At 38.9% G+C, this 20,601-nt stretch overlaps 1 protein-coding gene across 1 annotated transcript in view; it reads right to left on the bottom strand.

Annotated features, from left to right (window-relative positions):
• Positions 1-20,601, bottom strand: part of CSMD1 (CUB and Sushi multiple domains 1) — a 1,841,590-nt gene that overhangs the window by 400,361 nt on the left and 1,420,628 nt on the right. Inside the window, exons 9-10 of the mRNA XM_060184943.1 lie at positions 19,028-19,152; positions 6,914-7,035 (exon numbers count right to left, since the gene is read on the bottom strand). Of these exons, the coding sequence (XP_060040926.1) occupies positions 6,914-7,035; positions 19,028-19,152 (247 nt within the window). The remainder of the gene's footprint in view (positions 1-6,913; positions 7,036-19,027; positions 19,153-20,601) is intronic.

Genomic DNA, 20,601 nt, shown 5'->3' with positions numbered 1-20,601 from the left:
TTCTCTCTGTCCTATCCAACAACAATGACATCAATAACTACAATCACTACAGCAATAAATAACAAGGGCAACAAAAGGAAAAAAATAAATATTAAAAAAATTAAAAATAAATAAAAAAGAAAACAGAAGCCAATAAGTGGCTAATGAATATAGAATACTGATAAACCTAGAAGGCCCTCCTCTCCTCCATTAAATCTTGCCCATTATTAACAGGTCTATAAACCAAACACACACTCATGTTCAGCTGAACACATAGGCGAGGACTGCAGCAATCCTAAATCTGCTTAAACCCACATGACTATGGAAATCAAAAGATCCTTCTTTAAGCTGCTCCACAAATATACTTCTTCTTTGCCCCAACAAAAGTCTATGTCTAGAAATGTTTCTGAAGTAATATGATTCAAATATTTGAGAGCACTCATCCACAAGGTATCTTATTATACTATGATTATAAATAATAAGAAGCTACAGATATCTCTATATTAATATATATTAATATATGACTGGTTAAACTATGATTAATCTTTTCTGTGAAATGCCAATTTTGAAAAACCTCAATTAGCATATCAAGATATTAATGACCTACTGCTAAGTTTAAAGAAGTGGCAAAACCACTTCAATGTTCTCACTTTGTGTTGTCAACACCTGAATACATAAAATCAGAAGGTAAAATAAAATAACGATAGAAGTAGTGGTTTCCTCTGGATTTTAGGGATTATATAATGTTTTACTCATTTTATTCATACTATATGTGTCCAAATATTTTCTTTTGTTTAAATACATTTTTTTCTTTTTTTTTAAATATTTATTTTATTTATTCCCTTTTGTTGCCCTTGTTGTTTTATTGTTGTAGTTACTATTCTTGTTGTCGTTGTTGGATAGGACAGAGAGAAATGGAGAGAGGAGGGGAAGACAGAGAGGAGGAGAGAAAGATAGACACCTGCAGACCTGCTTCACCGCCTGTGAAGCGACCCCCCTGCAGGTGGGGAGCCGGGGTTCGAACCGGGATCCTTACGCCGGTCCTTGTGCTTTGTGCCACCTGCGCTTAACCCGCTGTGCTACAGCCCAACTCCCGTTTAAATACATTTATAAAAAATATTTATTTATTTATTCCCTTTTGTTGCCCTTGTTTTATTGTTGTAGTTATTATTGTTTGTTTTTTTGATGTCGTCGTTGTTGGATAGGACAGAGAGAAATGGAGAGAGATGGGGAAGACAGAGAGGGGGAGAGAAAGATAGACACCTGCAGACCTGCTTCACTGCTTGTCAAGCGACTCCCCTGCAGGTGGAGAGCCAGGGGCTTGAAATGGGATCCTTATGCAGGTCCTTGCGCTCCGTGCCACGTGTTCTTAACCCACTGAGCTACCACCTGACTCTCATCCAGATATTTTCAATGTGCTTTTCTCTTTGTTCACTATAATGAGACTACCAAGTGCCTTATATTATATTTAGTTGGGTCGCTGCTTGATTTTTCTGTCTTTTACATCTGCTTTGGTTTCTCAATGAAATGAAATGCTATCTCTGTTCATCTTTTTTTTTTCTTTCAGTCAATGAACAGAGGATGCTGGTGAAATATATGCTAAATGAAAGAGACTCTTTCCTCCTCCTCCTCCTCTTCCTCCTTCTCCTTTTCCTCCTTCTACTTTAACACAGTTATTAGTGAGTTTAAATGAGAAACATTCTGTATATCATTGATAATTGATAGATATTAAAATAATGGGAAGGTGACCCCTTCTAAGACTTGTGAAGCTAGCCTGGGATAAGAGAAATTAAGCAGGGCTTCATCAGAGTATAAAAGGAAAAGGTCTTTCTGTCTCATTCTCTCTCTCTCTCTCTCTCTCTCTCTCTCTCTCTCTCTCTCTCTCCCTTCAGGGTTATTGCTGGGGCTTGGTGTCTGCACTACAAATCCACCGTTGCTGTGGAAACTTTTTTTTGTATAGGACAGAGAGAAATTGAGAGAGGATGAGAATGTGGGGAGAAAGAAAGACTCCTGCAGCCTTGCTTCACTACTTGTGAAGCAATCCCTCTACAGATAAGTAGCCAGGGATGGAACTGGGGATCTTATGTGTGCTTCTTATTATATGCGCTTAACCCAGTGCTCCATTGCCTGCCCCCCCATCTCACTTTTCTAATCACACACACACACCACCTTGTAGAAAACAAAGTAAAAATGAACAAATGAAATGTTCCACTTTTTGCTAACATGCTTAAGATTGAATCTTACAGGCATATTCTTTATTATTCATTTAATCACTAAAAATTTCCCTGGAAAAAAAATCTACCAGTGAATCCCGGTTATCTTCTTTTTTCTTTTCCTCCCCCCTCTTTGACAGAAAATGAGAGGGGAGTGAGAAACAGAGAAAAAGAGAAAGATATCTTCAGACCTGCTTCACTGCTTATGAAGATCTCCCTCCACCAGGGCTTTATGCATGGTAACATGTGTGTTCAACATGGTGTGGCCACCGCTTGACCTAGAATCCCTAGACTTCAGTTATGTGAATCTGTTACCCTCTCCACTTCTCTAAACAACTACCTCCCATGTCCAACTCTCCTGTACTCACGTCTGGCAGCAGTGACATTTTTGTATCATTCTGCTGGTCTTTTCTGCATTCAGCATGTTGTGCACAAATTTGTGTTTCCAGGGATTTATCTTAATTATGTGGGCACATGTGCACATATATCCTTCCACCTGTGTCTCCATGTACATACTTTCCATTATGTCTTGAGATTCAAGCAGATCCAAGCATGAACATCATTTTCTATTTTCTTGCATTTTGGAGGATCTTGAAGAGACATCAAAGATAGGCAGATTCGATGGGAAACATAAAGACTCCCAATGTTGTGAGAGAAGGAGGTTAGCAGTGTGTTAGATTGCTTCAGCATATCCTTTGGCTTTCTTCACTTACTTTGGTAAGACTTCCAGAGAAGAAACAAGGTTTTCCCAGTTGATAACTCATGCACACCAGCACTCACCGTGGAGTGGAGCACACTTAAGACACCTGAAGGCATCTCAATTAAGCAGAATTACTATCCAAATTAAGCAGCAGTCGTTGCCATTAAGTATAATTAGACTTAATTTGATTCCTTGGGAGAAATTCCAAATAAGGGGGTTTCCCAGTGAAGTGCATGGTGATGAAATATCACAGACAGCAAAAGAGAAAAGAACATTCACATAAAAGTTTCTAGACAATGACTAGCTAGAAGCACTACCAGAAAGTTCCAGAGAATTTTTGGTATACCTCAATCTATATCTTTGCTAGACCTGCCTTGCAAACATGTAAAAAACTACATAGAATAAAAATGTATATTTAATGTCAATTAAGGGGAATTAATGAATTCTACCCTTGTTGAAACATTATCTCATGATGAGTTATACTAGTTTTGGTTTATTTATATTTTGAATCTTGTGCAATGAAGTTTCACACATCAGTTAATGTCAAATGCTAACATTTAAAAAATGCTATTAAAAAGTAACTACTATAGTAGTACAGGAGGTGGCATAGTGGATAAAGTGTTGGACTCTCAAGCATGAGGTTTGATCCCCAGCAGCACATGTACCAGAGTGATGTCTGGTTCTTTCTCTCTTTCAATATCTTTCTCTCCTATCTTTCTCACTAATAAATAAATAAAATCTAAATAAAATAAAATAAAAACAAACAAGCCTGCACCATGTTGCTGCTGTGACCAAGATGGCGTTGAGACTCGCCACCGTCCTCAAGAACGCCTGGGCCAGGGAGCTGGTACTGGTCGCCTCTTTTGCCATTGGGGGCCTCGCCAAAGTCACCTCTATGATCATCCCCTACACCAAGCACTAGGAGATGCCGCCCTACAACTACCTAGTGCCCCTTGGGGATAACAGGACCATGCATGACACGCCCAGTCACCCCAGAACCCCTGGGGCTGCAGCCTGCAATGGCTGAAGAATCTGTGAAAACTTCTGTGGACCTGAATGAGTCCCCTACCTCCCCCATAAGAATGTGAACCCCCCCCCCCAAATTAATTACTGTAGAAAGACCAGAGTATCTCTCAGCAAAGAATATTAGAATTTATATTTATATTGTGTAATGTTAAGTTAAAGGTACACTAGTATTCAGGCATGAGTCATGATATTTAACTTGCTAACTATGGAATGTTTAGAATTGATACAATATATAATAATCTTTATAAAGTCTGTGTAAATTTGGATAATAAAGAATTTCTAAAAGGAAAACAATAGTAGTCAGGGAGGTGGTTCAGCATCTAGAGAACAGGACTTGTATGCCTAATGTCCCAAGTTTGATCCCTGACACTATATACAGTAGAGTCAAGTCCTGGTTCTTTCAACAGATCATAGCCAGAGAGTAATGCAGGTTCACAATTTTATGTAAACTTTTCCCACTCTATTTAAGTTTATATATCACCTTAAAGATATTAAGAATGGGCCAGATGGTGATGCACCTGGTTGAACATACTTATTATAATGTGCAAGGACCTGGGTTTGAGGCCCTGGTCCCCACCTGCAGGGGGAAATCTTTGTGAATGGTGAAGCAGTATTGTAGGTGTCTCTCTCCCTTTCCATCTCCCCCTTCCCTCTTGATTTATGGCTGTCTCTAGCCAATAGATAAGTAAAGATAATAAAAATTAAAACAAGAAGATGTCAAAAATATGCCTCCCACGTTTTGGGGTTTTTTAATTATCTTTATTTATGTATTAGAGACAGTCAGAAATTGAGAGGGAAGAGGGTGATAGAGAGGGAGAGAGATAGAGAAACACCTGCAACACTGTTTCACCACTTGTGAAGCTACTCCCCTGCAGGTGGGGACTAGGGGCTTGAACCTGGGTCCTTGTGCACTATAACACGTACGCTTAACCAGGTGTGCCACCACCCATCCTAGGTTTTGGGGTTTTATTTCATTTTGTCACTAGCATTACCATTAAGACAGTTCTGAATGCTCGACAAAATATATACATATATATATATATAGTGTGTGTGTGTGTGTGTGTGTGTGTGTGTGTGTGTGTGTGTATTTTGATAGATGGTGAGACAGATATGGTGAAAGACATAGTTCTGTAACATGCTCCACTGTGGGGCTGGGTGGTGGCGCACCTGGTTGAGTGCACATGTTACAATGCACAAGGACCTGGGTTCAAGCCCTCAGCCACCACCTGTAGGGGGAAAGCTTCATGAATGGTAAAGCAGGGCTGCAGGTGTCTCTCTGTCTCTCTCCCTATCATTCCCTTCCTTATCGTTATCTGGCTGTCTCTATCCAATAAATAAATAAAGATAATAAAAATAATTTTAAAAAAACATGCTCCACTGCTTGTGAAGCTGTATGTGGGGCCAGTGGTTGGAACCTGAGCCCTCACATATGGTAACGTGCATACACCACTCATCCTACCTAACTACCATTGAGGATGACTCAGTGATAACACCTGTTTTTCTGGACATCTTCCCAGTTTGCAAGTGAAACTTGACCAGCTTCCCATGAACTAGTCTCCAGCCATTTTTCTGAATTCTAAATAGTTCCTTCATCAGGTTCCTTGGGGACTGGGTGATGGTTGCTGGATTCAATTGTACATAAATGGAATAGGCTATCTATCTTCTAGAAACTTCCTTCCATTTCTAAGAAAGACAGACAATTCTTCACTGATTCTGACTGGCTCTGCAACTAAAGCCTGGAAGGAACATCATCACTGCCCAGAGGAGAGGAGCACAACACTATCACCTGAGCCCTGGCTGTCATGACTCCTGGCTTTTATCTCTGCGTTACTCAGCTCAAGGAACAAAGATTAGATGCTAAAAGTGCTCGCAGAGGTCTTATCACCATACTGTTTTAGATTCAATCCCCAGTACCACATGGGACCATCATGGATATCATTGAGGATGAAAAATGAGTAGGGAATTGTGTTTTAGTGCCACTTCTTTTTTTACTCCCTAAAAACTACAGAATAAAAAACTGGGCCAGGAGGCAGTTCAGTAGTGCCATACCTATGCACTGCCTTGAGTTCATTACCCATTACAAAACAAAAGTAAAAGTTCCTATCACAAGCAAAACAAACCAACAGCTAACATCTGAGTGGTAATGAATGTTAACCAGCTCTATTGTGCTAATCATTTTGTAATACAAATATCCAACCATGGGGCCAGGCAGTGGTGCACCTGACTGAGCACCCATGTTACAATGTGCAAGAATCCAGGTTCCAGCCCCTAGTCCCCACATGCAGGTGAGTGGTGAAGCAGGGCTGCAGGTGTCTGTCTCTCTCCCTCTCTATCTCCCCCTTCCCTCTCAATTTCTGACTCTCTCTATCCAATAAATAAATAAAGATAAAAAATTTAAAAAAAAAAAAAACAGGGAGTCCGGCAGTAGCGCAGCAGGTTAAGCTCAGGTGGCACAAAGCGGAAAGACCAGTATAAGGATCCCAATTCGAGCACCAGCTCCCCACCTGTAGGGGGTTCTTTTCACAGGCGGTGAAGCAGGTCTGCAGGTGTCTGTCTTTCTCTCTGTCTTCCCCTCCTCTTCTACATTTTTCTCTGTCCTATCCAACAATGATGGCAACAATAATAACTACAACAATAAAACAAGGGCAACAAAAGGGAATAAATAAATATTTAAAATAAATAAATAAAAATATTCAACCAGTATGTTGTTTACCTGAAAGCATTACAGTGTTACATGTCACCTGCATCCCTGACAATTAAACAAGAGCAAACATAACTTTCAGCACCAGTAGGAGGCCACCTTACAAGAATGCTTCTTTTTGATTCTGAGATTGACTTTCCATCTACTCTATAGATTCTATATAGTATCAACACTGAAAGCAGCAGGAGCTTTCGAGTCTAACAGCATGGTGCAAGGATGCCAGAACCAGACCTGTCAACTTGGAGCAAATCTTCAGTCAGATGTGGAGTGCACAGAGGATGAGGAGAGACCTACCTTGTCTGGGTCTGTTGTGGTGATGACCCACACACAGTGTGCATTATCCTCATACTGAACTGGATAATTCGGAGAGGTGATGACACCACTGGGTCCACGCAGGTTTGAGCCACATGTTCTGGCTGAAATTAAAGAGAAAGTATGATTCCAACAGCCTTTAAATAAATGCCACCAGGTTCATTGCTCAGGCTCAGGGCCTACACAACAAGTTCACCCCTCCCAGTGATCTGCTCCCCCCCTTTTTCATAGAGACAAAAACAAATTGAGAAGGAGGGGGCACAGAGGTAGAGAGAGAAAGAGATATATGCAGCACTGTTTCGCTGCCCTCAAAACTTCTCCCCTGCTGGTGGAGACCAGGGGCTTGAACCTTGTTCCTTGTGCATGGTGATATGTGTTCTCTACTAGGTACACCACTACTTGGCCCCACCTACAGCCTTTTATTATGTAAAGAAGACAGTCTGTATGCACTGGCTCCCAGCTAGTTGTGATATAGAGAAAAAGAGGTCCAAAACTCAGATTGGCAAACAGGTTTTACTTAACCCTTAGACTTATATTCAATGTCTGTTATATTGTTCTCAGATGCTTTATGCTACAGGTTTCCTCAACTATCTGAAACAATAACCTTCTAGGAATTGTTTTACAAGATGAAATGGTGAAAAAACAAAGAAGCGATTACCATTAGTATATATGGAAAATGTCTGAGTGTTTTAAGGCCCACATAATAACTTTCCAAATCATATAAAAATGTAACACCTCACTGACACTTAGTAAGAAGCATGACTGAAGGTGCTTGAAGCCTCTGGAATAACTGTTATAAGTCAAAGCTGAATGGTAGTTTTGATTCTCACTTTTTGTTACAAAAGGGACATTTTTCTTTTTCTTTTTTTTTAACCTTTTTCTTTCTTTATTATTAGATAGAGACAGACACAAATTGAGAGGAGAGGAAGAGATAGAGAGGTAGGAGACAGGGGAGATACCTACAGCCCTGCTTCACCACTTCTGAAGCTTTTCTCCTGCAGATGGGGACCAGGGGTTTGGACCCAGGTCCTTGCAAACTATAACTGTGTGTGCTTAAGCTGATGCATCACCACCTGACCCCCCACGAGGGAAATTTTCCTTTGGGTTAGCAACAATAGGTAGCAATGTAGGTCCTTAGTAAGAGTGAAATGATGTAATTCAATGTTCAAAAGGCAGAGCATGCTTATAAATTCTCCAAGATACAACCATTTAGAGAATGGCCTAAATCTTGGGAATATCAAGATCCAATTAGCTTATTTTAAATTCCATTCTGACTCATACCGAATATTTGATTGTACATGGATATAATAGTGAAAAGCATACTGTAAAACCATTCAGGAGACCAGAGCTAATATTTCAGCTCTTCCCTATACCACCTGATCTTATATGAGCACTTCCAACTCCTCCAGCTCCATCCTTCACACCCAAAATAAGAATGGTGGAAATTATGATCTCTTTCAAACTTAAAAATAGACTTGAAGGGAGTCCAGTGGTAGTGCAGTGGGTTAAGCACAGGTGGCACAAAGCCAAGGAGCATAAGGATCCCGGTTCAAGCCCCTGGCACCCCACCTGCTGGGGAGTCACGTCATAAGCGGTGAAGCAGGTCTGCAGGTGTCTATCTTTCTCTCCCCTTCTCTGCCTTTCCCTCCCCTCTCCATTTGTCTCTGTTCTATCCAAGAATGATGACACCAATACCTACAACAATAAAACAACAAGGGCAACAAAAGTTTATATATATATTAGTCTCAGATATTAAAAGGAAAATAGAAATAGTGACTCTAAAAGGAAAAAGAAAATATATTAAAGGTAAAAGACGAAAACAAACCACAGAAAATCATGATCCAATAAATATACTGGCTTGCAATGTAAAAGTGCTCCTCCCGCTACCCTCCCCCCAAATCAATAGGCAATTTTTGGAAATCAAAAGTCATTCTGGACTGCATTCTCAACATTAATCATTTAAACTAGATTGGAGAAAAGAGCAGAAGAAACTAATTTCACACATAAGAACTCACAAAAGAAAGACTCTGCTTCATTTTCCTAAAATATCATATAACACAAGCTGATAAGCTGCCCACCAGTGCAGGACATCCAAACTGGGATCCGTCCTTTTTATGTCCTTTGCATTGGATGGGTAACCACTGAAGAAGAGGTTTTGTTCTTAGTGATTCAGCTAAAACTAAGTAAACCAGGATTCTATTTCATAGGAAAGAATCAGGAGAAATCATTTGCCCTAGCTTTTTCCAACTACTCAGGGATATACAAATCTTTCTTCCACTAATATTGACATAACAATAATATAAATATAAGTTATGCCTATATCCAACAGTGTTTTTAACTCTATTGCAATTATTAACAGGTAGAGCTATGTGTGAATATCTTGACCCTGATGACAGATCTAATCTGCATATCTTTTACAACATATGCAATGCCTATAGTATTTGATATATAAAAAATGACAAGATGATTTTGAACAATGTTTGAGTTGCTCAGTACTAATATGAAAATAATCGCTACTAAATGAATACTATAAGTGAATAAAATAATACATATAATTCATTTTATTTTTTATTTTTATTATCTTTATTTATTGGATAGAGACAGCCAGAAATCAAGTGGGAAGAGGGTGATAGACAGGGAGAGAGACAGAGAGACACCTGCAGCACTGCTTTACCACTTGTAAAGCTTTCTCCCTGCAGATGGGGACAAGGAGCTCAAAACCAGGTCACTGAGCATTGCAATATGTGTGCTCAACCAGATGCACCACCACCCGGCCCACATAAAATTCACTTTTAAAATATTGCCATAATATTAAAAACAAGCAAATATTTCTTTAATAAAAGAATAAAGGCTAATAAACACATGAAAAATTGCTCTAGGTCACTGATTGTCAGGGAAATGCAAATAAAGACAACACTGAGATACCACCTCACTCCTGTGACAATGGCATACACCAAAAAGGACAGCAGCAACAAATGCTGGAGAGGTTGTGGGGACAAAGGAGCTTTTCTGTACTGCTGTTGGGAATGTAAATCGGTCCAACCTCTGTGGAGAGCAGTTTGGAGAACTCTCACAAGCTAAATATAGACCTACTCTGCGATCCTGCAATTCCTCTCATGGGGATATATCCTAAGGAAATCAACACATCCATCCAAAAAGATTTGTGTACACCTATGTTCATAGCAGCACAATTTGTAATAGCCAAAACCTGAAAAAAACCCAGGTGTCCAAAAACAGATGAGTAGCTAAGCAAATTGTGGTGTATATATACACAATGGAATACTACTCAGCTATTAAAAATGATGATTTCATCATTTTCAGTTCATCTTGGATGGAGCTTGAATAAATCATTTAAATGAAATGATGACTCTTTAGTTAATATCAGACCACCCCATCATCTGGGGCCCTAGTCAGGGAGTCCTGAGATTTCCACACAGACATTATGGTCCTAGACTTTGAATAGATCCCTTTCTCCATTGTCACTGGTCATCTCCATCAGGAACAACACAATAGACCCCTCTGTGGGCCCCATAAGACCTTGCCCTCAACATGGATCAACAACGGTAGAGAATGTTCCATCCTCTAAAGGGAGGCTGGAAAACATACTCTATCTACCACCTAAGGAAGATGGGTCCTGAAATTGGGGCAGCTTGGAACATTCCTACTCATGACCACAGAATGCAAGCTCAGACCTACAGGGATGCAGAAGTTACATAGGTTCCTAAGCAGAACATGGACTCCACATCAGATCAAATCGATGGGGTTTACAGTCAACAATATTTATACACCTTTATCATATTTGGGAGCTACTCTCTTCCTTGATCCAGTTTTCTAGCCCTTTTTCCAGACATGACATCATCTCCCCAGATAATAACTGCATATCAGATGTCAGGCTCAGGGAAAAACTAGTAGTAATCATGGGTCCTTTGGAATATACCTTAAATAGACCTACTAGCTATCTTCAAAACGGAGACCCCAAATCTTCATGTGCAATATTCCAGCCTATAGGTTCAAGATTAGTCAGCAATTTATTTGGCTTTATATGTTAAATCTTTTTGCAGCCACCAGGTTCCAGATGCTACCATGATGCCACACAGACTTTTCTGGGCAGACAGACAACCCCACCAATGTGTCCGGGAACCCCACTTTCCCAGAGCCCCACCCCACTAGGGATAGAGAGAGTCAGACTGGAAGTATGGATTGACCTGTCAACGTCCATGTTCAGCTGGGAAGCAATTACAGAAACCAGACCTTCCACCTTCTGCACCCCATAATGACCCTTGTCCATGCTCCCAGAGGGATAAATAGGAAAGCTATCAGGAGAGGGGAAGGGATACAGAGCTCTGGTGGTAGGTATTTTGTGGAGTTGTACCCCTCTTATCCTATGGTTTTGTCAGTGTTTCCTTTTTATAAATAAAAATTAAAAAAGAAGAAGAAAGTATTCTCTAGTTTCCAAAGCCCAGTAACTTAGTTATAGCTCCAAAGGTCACTGAACAAATTATTGAACATAAACACGCACACCTCCTACACTGATATACTCTCTAACAAGTCTATTCTAGGAAAATGTTCTCAGAGAAGGCTGCAAACTACAGAAGGGAAATTTTCCTGAAGTTTTCTAATTTTAATGATATAAATCAGAAATTTTTGAAGGAAAGTTATCAATAAAATTTTCTATAATAACTTGATGTTACAAGTTTATATATTCTAGATATCAGATGAAATAGCTGATAGAATTAGTCAACAAATGCTTATTGACTTCATTTTGAATTAAGGCTATCAAAGTGTTATTCTAAGTACTTCAAACTCTGAAAAAGCAGATCTGAAGGATATGTGCAGGCAGAAACTAATTTGCTACATTCCCATTGACAATTTGTATTCATTCTGACATTATCCCCAGCTGTCACTCTGCTGGGAAGTTCATTATACGTGACACTGACTATACCTTGGTGTCCCTATGGTCTGCTTTCAAGCTTGACCTCTAATTTGACTTATTAAAATTGGTTACTGATTCCCCATGACATTCATTTTACTCACTGTTTGGGGAGTATGATTTTTAATGATTACACTTCTAGTAAAATAACAGTAAAAGATTTAAGGGAAAAACACATTTGCTGCATTTTTCTGCAGTGCCTTGTTCAACACAGACCACTTATAAATCTGGTCTTCTTAGAGATAATTCTCAAAAAATTTTGGCAAATTAATTCATAAGGGAGCTTTACTTTCACTTTTTGAACTTCGAAATATATCTCTATCTTTACAATACATTTCTCTAATAAATTAATTTTTAAACTACTTTATCTACCCTTGTAGTCAAGCTATGGAAATAATGTGATGAAATAAATGGAGCTATTTAGAACAGGGATTTGTGTCTATTTTGTTCCCTGTCATTTGGCTGTTCCTAGTATTTTTCAACAAATCAATAGACAATAGCTATTAAAAAATTCAAGTGGTAGCACACCCAATTAATCTCACATAATACTATGCATAAATAGCCCACAAAGACTCAGGTTCAAGCCCTTGCTCCCCATCTGTAGCAGGGATGCTTCCTGAGAGTGGTGAAGCAGGTATGCTGGTATCTATCTCTCTGTGTCTCCCCTCCCCTCTCAATTTCTTTCTGTTGTATCAAATAAAATAGAAAAAAAGCCAAAAAACAGGAAAAAATGGCCAACAGGCAAAAACTCTGATGGCAAAAATAAATAAATAAATGTCATCGGTAATTAAAAATTTTAAAAGCTCAGTAGCTTAGTGTGTGCAAAATGAATCCATTGCTCCTAAAGGTCATATATGTTGCCCCCCCCCTTTTTTTTTTAACTATAGAGACAGAGTTGAGGGATAAGGGAGAATTTAGAGGGAGAGTGATAAACACCTGCAGCACTGCTTCAGTACTATGAAGCTTCTTCCCCACTACAGGTTAATAGCATATTGTAGCTTGCAGTTTAAATGGTGTAACAGTTTTAATAGGCTATAGCTTTTTGTGGGTTTTTCTTTCTTTTTTTTTTTTTTTTTTTTTTTTTGGCTACTGCTGCTGCTTTGCTTTTATCCCCAGAGTTATGTCTGAGATGCTCAGCTGCTGGCACTTCAAATCCACTGCTCCCAGTGGCTTCTTTTTTTTTTTTTTTTTTTTTTCTTGTTTGTTTCTCTTCTATTTGATAGGACAAAGAGAAACTAAGATAGAAGGAGGAAGTAGGGAAGGAGAGAGAAGGATAGACATCTGAAAACCTGTTTTATCACTTGTGAAGTGTCTCTTTTATTGTGGAGAGTGGAAGCTTAAACTTGGGTCCTTGAGCATGGTAACCTGTGAGCTCAATCAGGTGCACCACATGTGTGCCACCACTGGGCCTCCAATAGGTTGTAAGTTTTAAGTAAGTGTATTAACTTCAAATAACATGACATAACTTCACTTAAATGAATCTCACTCTCATTCTTAGGAAGTTGTTGGATTCCTTAGCTGGTGACTCAATCTTTGCCCTTCAAGACTCTCCCCCTCCTAATTATCAGCTTTTCCATCCTCTGATGTTCCTCTAGTTCCACACCAGTCATGATGATGTAAGTTCTGCTTTCTATATCAGGTTCTTTTTGACTAGTGACTTGTAAATATGTTTTCCCATTGTGAACTACTCAGCATCTTCTATTTATAGGTAGAGTAATCATCAAAGACTAATAATCTCCTGAGTTATGATTTCTGTATGCTGTTATCCTTATCCAGGATAGTTCAGATTGCACAAGGTCAAGGTCACCTGCAAAGTGAAGTTCAGACAACACATGGTTTTCTATATCTCCTACAAAAGCAGATTATTTCCTGGAGTTTTCTATTTTGGGGTCCTGTGATAAAATGTTATACTAAACTGTGATTCCTCTGCATTTTATAGTGAAAGAGTAGTCAGCCTAACTCCTTCCTTTGCCACATCTTTCATCAGTCTTAAGTATGTTCAATTTAGTCTTTTTTTTTTTCATGTACATTATCTGTTAAATGTGCTGGGAAGATTAAGAAGTATGAGAGGAGAACACAGAACAGCATGAGACTTGAGAGATGATCCAAGAGCTCTACTGAAATATATCTAGACAGGAGCACTGGCCAAGGAGCCCTATGAATGATCAATTACAGAGTTTCTGCCAGCCCCCTTATTTGTGTTCTGTTAGAATGGGGAAGCAAAGCAGAGCTGAGAGACAGGACAACGAATGGACACTGAAGTGCAGTCAGACCCCTCCAAGAAGAATGACTGACATCAGGTTGTCTACAAACCACATGTGTGCTGCTAGTATACAGGTGAGCCAGTGACTCAATACACATTTACTGACATTCAGTGAGCCAATATTCAGATCTGTTCCAAAAGGTTAGAAATCTAAAGATTGGAGAACGTGCCTATCTTCTCACTTTGAGATTTGGTAGCTTCTCCCTCCAAATACAAGGTTTCATACTTCCAGTAAATTATTAAAAAATAAGGGGGTGAAATTCATGTAAAATGTTTTACTTCTTAATAGTCTAGAAGCAAAAATGAAAATTTCTCTAGATTCACTGGGATTAAAAATATATGTATTAAAAATAGACATGTGTGTATATTTCTTTAAATCTTTGATGTTATAAAAACCTGATAAATAAATCCTAGGTGTATTTCCTCCCCAACTTGAGTCCAGACCCTAAAACCTAATACAATTTGGTATAACAAGTGACACTGGATGCTTTAACAGCTGGGAGAAAATCCAAGTTTCTCAAATAAAAAAGACACTACAAAAGCTGAAAAAGAGCAAAAGACTGGCTCACTTAGTTGTGGCCATTTTAGTCACTAACATGCGACACCATCACCTGAGGACCTAGTCAGGGAATCCTAAGATTTATCTATAAAAATAGACTCCTCTTTCTACTCTCATTGGTCACTTCCATTAGGAATAATATCATAAGCCCTCATGTGAGCTTCTTTAAAACATAGCCTTCATTATAAAGGAACAATGGAAAGGACTGTCCCACTTTCTGAAGGGAAGCTGAGTCAACCTACTCTGCCACCCAAGGAAGACTGGTTCTGAAATTAGTGCATCCTAGAATGTTCTCAGCTGTAAACATGGACTTCAAGACCAGAATGAAAGGGACTCACAGGTTAGACAGGTTCCTATGATAAACACGAATATATATGGGACCTGGGTCCGATTAATGGGGTATACAGTTAATTGTATTTATGCTTTATTCTAGTTTGGGTGTTACTCTCTGTCCTAGTCCAGCTTTCTAGCCCTATTCTCAACCCTGATACCATCTCCCCTAACAACATTTTTAGTCTACCTTCAAGTTAGCTATCAAACTCAAGCAAAAATGATTAAAGTCATGGGCCCCTAGGAACATAACTAAAATAGATTTCCTAGCTTCTTTCCACCCTAAAATCACTATTTTCACCTGCTTTAGTCCTACTTTTTTGTTCCTATTTACTATACATTTTGTCCTGCTTTATATCTTACTGCCTTTCAGACACCAAGTTGCAGATGCTACTATGATGCCACCCTGACTTCCTTGAGCAAATGACTTTATCAATGTATCCAGGAACCTCACCTCTTCAGAGCCCTACTTCATTGTGAAAAGATAGAAATAGGCTGGGGGTATGGATCAAACTGCCAGCTTCTGCATCCATCAGGAAAGCAATTACAGAAGACAGAATTCCCACATTCTGCATCCCGTACACAATTTTGTGCCATACTCCCAGAGTGGGAGAAATGTTAGGGAAAGATGACAAGAGGGCTCAGAACCCCAATTACATTAGGACGCACAGAGAAAAGAGGAGGTAAGGAAATACATTTGGAAGCAGCAATAGGTGAAGGGATATATTAGAAAGGAAGAGAAAGTAGGGCCATAGGAAAAAGAACAAGTGTTGTGTATTTGTGTATATATACAAAAATAGTTATAAAAGAAAGATAGAAACAGGCCGGAGGTATGAACTGACCTATCAGTGCCCATGTACATACCTCTCACCTTCTGCATTCCATAAAGATCTTTGGTCCATACTCCCAGAGGGATAAAGAATAGGGAATCTTCCAGTGCAGGGTATGTGCTATGGAACTCTGGTGGTGGGAATTGCATGGAATTGTACCCCTTTTATCCTACAATCTTGTCAATAATTATTAAATTATTAATTTAAAGTGTGGGGAAAAAACCCAAGAAACAATAGCCAACTAATATCTGTGACCTTAGGAGAACCACTGCTGCTCCCAACAAAATGAATGGGGACACAGTACTCATGTGGTGGGAATAGTATAGAATTTTACCCTTGTTATCCTGTACTTTTTAAATCTATATTAATTCACTAATAATAATAGTAAACTAGAAGCCTGATAAACTAGTCAGAACATATATTTTAATCTTATAATTGATTCTGGACTTGTTATCATATGGAGGGAAGAGTCATCTTTCAGGTATAAATGCTCTTTTCACTACTACTTAAAAGATCATTTCTGCATGAACATAAAACATGAATAGAAAAAAATAAGCTGTAAAAAGTTCTTGGCCAATGACAAGTTTAGAAAAACTATCTAACATAACTAAGAATCTCAAAATAGCAATAATTTCTGTTACCCTTAGAGATTTGTTTATTGATTGATTGATATTTATTTATTTATTTATTTATTCCCTTTTGTTGCCCTTGTTGTTTTGTTGTTGTAGTTATTATTGTTGTTGTTATTAAGGTTGTCGTTGTTGGATAAGACAGAGAGAAATGGAGAGGGGAGGGGAAGACAGAGAGGGAGAGAGAAAGATAGACACCTGTAGACCTGCTTTACCACCTGTGAGGCGACCCCCCCCTGCAGGTGGGGAGCCAGGGGCTCAAACCAGTGTCCTTATACTGGTCCTTGCGCTTCATGCCATGTGTGCTTAACCTACCGCACTACCGCCCAGCTCCCACTCTTAGAGATTTTAACTGGTTATCATAAACCACTGCTATAATTATAAATAAAACTTCAATTTTCTTATGTGCCCTTTAAACTCAAATAAACCACAAAAAATATTAACACCACAGGTCAAATTCAAGGAAGTTATGTACAGCAACCCCCCCCCCCAGTATTAATGGGATGAAATAATTTCTAATTAGTATTCTTTACTTAAAAATAGAATTATACTCTATTTTAAAATATTTAATTTTAGTGGCTCATAATATTTTATATTATAAATAAATAAATAGTTGCTTTTCTGTCATTTAAAGTAAGCATCATTTCAAATAAAATCACTTGCATTTAATGCTGGTCTCTGACAACCATTCACATGTTTGGGAACAGGAGGAAAAGCGAATATTACTCTTTCTGGTCTCAGAGCTAATTAGCTAATGTAAGCACTGGCTAATGACAGAGGTGTCCAGAAGTGAAATATCACACAGACTCACTGCAATTTATCAAGTGCTTCCATCAGATATTTCTCCTGTAGTGAAGGCATAGTAATTACTTACAAGTTAGAGACCTTTGTCATGATGGGAATCTGGAGAGCCAACCCTTCCCTAATTCACTGATGTGGAATCTCATAATGAGTGCACTGCTCAGACCAGAGGTGTTTTGTTGTATTTGATAGATGGTTGAATTTAGAATACATGGCTGAGCTGATCAATAAAAAAGGCTCCTTTAAACATTTAGATTGAATCAGGAAAACCCAGACCATGTTGGTCTTTTCTTACATACTGTTAATCATGGTGACAGCACAACTAGAAATAAAGTGAGAAAATGACACTTGGTGTTGGTAACTTAAGAGAATGCTCCTAAGATCTGTTCCTGTGGAGAGAGACACTGTCATTGATCAAAGATGCTAGCAGGTTACCCGCCACCTTCCTAAAGACACTCTGTCCTATAGGCTTCAGATTCACCTAGCTAGTCTACCTACTGTGTGTTAATTCCTTGTACTAAATATTCATCCATCTATTTTATATGTTGCCTATCATCTATCCACTATCTACCCCTACCTCTGTCTAACCTGTTGGTTTAATACTCCTGGTTGAACACTAAATTACACAGAGCCTGTTACCTGATATGAGGCGTGACTGTGACAAATGTAAATGCAGCCTTGAAGTTGGGGTAGTGAGTGGTAACTGCAAGAACTTTAAGAACATGGTATATAGAAACCTTCAATTTCTTTGAAGAGCCTGCTAACAGAAATCTGGGTTTTAAGCAATTGAGATGAGGGTTCATAAAGCAGAATAGCACTCTATACTGGAAACTAAAAGAAAAGAGTGCTTGCTGAGTAATGACAGGACCTCAGCACACCTGTGTCCTGAAGTCAGGCAGAGGGAGGAGGGTTTGAAATGACAAATGTTGATGCAGAGCTGAGGACATTCCCAAGACATCTACTGGAAGTGCCACCTGAGTTCTCCTTGCTACTTCGAGTAAAATGTGAGAGGAGACAGACACATTTAGAGAAGAATCACTGAGCTGAAAGGAACCAGAAGGGGATGGTTTCAGAACTTCTAACCTCTCCAGATGGCACAAGATGACTAAATGACTGCTCAAAGTGTTACATAAAGGAAAGACTAAGTGTGCCTCAGAATGATGCCGAGGTGATATGAAGTCACAAAATAGTGTTTTGAAAACATCTGAGCCACAGACTGTTTCTACCAACTCAGAGGGCTCCTGCTTTGCCAAATGTGTGACTCAGGTTTGAGTCCAGCCCCAACTGCACTGGGGGAAGCTCCAGAGTTGTGTTGTCTTTCCCTCTCTTGCTCTATCTCTGTATCTATCATCCTGAAACACTGAAACCTAATGATGACAAAAAATAGCAAAACATGTGGTCCAGGAGGTGGTGCAGTGGATAAAATGTTGGTCTCTCAAGCATGAGGTCCTGAGTTCAATCCCCAGTAGCACATGTACCAGAGAGATGTCTGGTTCTTTCTCCCTCTCCTATCCCTCTCATTAATAAATAAAATATTTTTAAAAATAGCAAAACAAACAAAAATCACAAATATACTTGAAAATGTTTGCCACCTGATATATTTCAAGGAAATATTCTTTTGTACCTGTGTCATTATAAATAAACATACCATTGCCAAGTTTTTGGCCTGTGTAAGTTTTTCGCGGAAATTCCCTTGAACTCCTGAAGTAAAATGTCTTCATGAGTAGAGAAGCTAACTATGCCCACCCACTCACCTCTGCAGATGGGCCGATGGTCACTCCAGGCAGCCAGTGTCTCTGTCACCCTCTGACAGGTGATGCTCTTAGATCCTTGGAGCACATAGTTATCTTCACAGGAAAACTGCACATTTGCACCAACCCTAAACAACAACAAAATAAAAACAATACAAATTAATCATGAGGACTTCTTAAAATATCAACACTGTGTCATGTTGTCACCACAGTACCAAAGAGGAATCAAGTCATAAGAAAGAGAGGAGGGGGGGTATGAAACCTGGATTGCAGTTTTTAATGCCATAAGTCCTGGATTCAAGTTTTTGTTCCACCAACCTCATATGTTGGTAAATCCAGGAAATATTACTAATTACCTCAAAAATACTGATGGAAACACAAGAAACTAAAGTGCTGAAGTGATAAAATATATGTAAGAGACCTGTGTGCCCAGAAAACAAAACTATGGCACATGGATGCCATCCCATGGGAATAAACATCTTACAGAAACAAAGAGGAGACCGTGGTTTACGAAAATGTCAGTGCACAGAAAGACAATGGTGCATTATGTGCATATGCCATCCAATATAATCAAATTAATAAAATCAGAGAGTAAAACAGCAGTTACTAGGGAGAAGAAAATAGAGAATCAACATATATTAGATTTCAGCTAAAGACCAGGAAAGTCTAATAGGGTCCTGCTATAGAGCATTGTGCCTTCAGCCAACAATAATATACACTTAAAATGTGTTATGATGTCTTTCAGCCACCATATTGCAGACACTACGATGCCATCCTGACCACCCCAGGCAGACACCTCACAAATATGTCCCTGAATCTCACCTCTCCAGAGCCCTATCCCACTAGGGAAAGACAGAAACATTCTAAGATATGGATCCACTGCTAGTGTTCATGTGCAGGGAGAAGCAATTACAGAAGCCAGAACTACCACCTTCTGCATCCCAAAAAGAATTTTGGTGCATACTCCAGAAGGGATAAATAATATGGAAGCTTCCAATGGAGAGGGTGGGACACAGAGCTCTGGTGGTGGGAACCCTGTTACCTTATAATCTTGTTAATCATTATTAAACTACTGTTTTTTTTAAATGTGTTATGAGGATAGATCTCTTGCCAAGTGCTGTGACCACTAGCGATATAGATGTATTAATTATTCAAATGAAGAAGAAAAAATTTTCAGTATGGAATCTGCTACTATCAGAAACATCTACTATACAAAAAATAAATTTAGTGATACATTTCAGAGAAGCATCTTACTTTGAAAAAGTGGCTTGTTCTAGAAGAAAAAAGTCTGTTCAACCTATAATTAAATAAAACATTACTTTGACTCCAGACCAAAAATAAAACAATAATAATAATAATCTTAGCCTGCATCTGAAAACATATAGTCCTAGGATTGTAAACTGTAACAAAATGTTGTTGCAGAATCACAACTTAAGAGATGCATAAGAAAATTTGAAAAGCACAGGGCATGTCTAAATACAGTCAATTATTTTTCCTGAGTTTGACAGTTGGTATTTGGTTGAGAATAGCATTATTTCATTATTTATACTAATATCCTGTTGATCCCAATAACAGAA

The sequence above is a fragment of the Erinaceus europaeus genome, chromosome 2, assembly GCF_950295315.1.
Source record: "Erinaceus europaeus chromosome 2, mEriEur2.1, whole genome shotgun sequence".
NCBI lineage: Eukaryota > Metazoa > Chordata > Mammalia > Eulipotyphla > Erinaceidae > Erinaceus > Erinaceus europaeus.
This window is presented reverse-complemented; position numbering and strand designations above follow the sequence as displayed.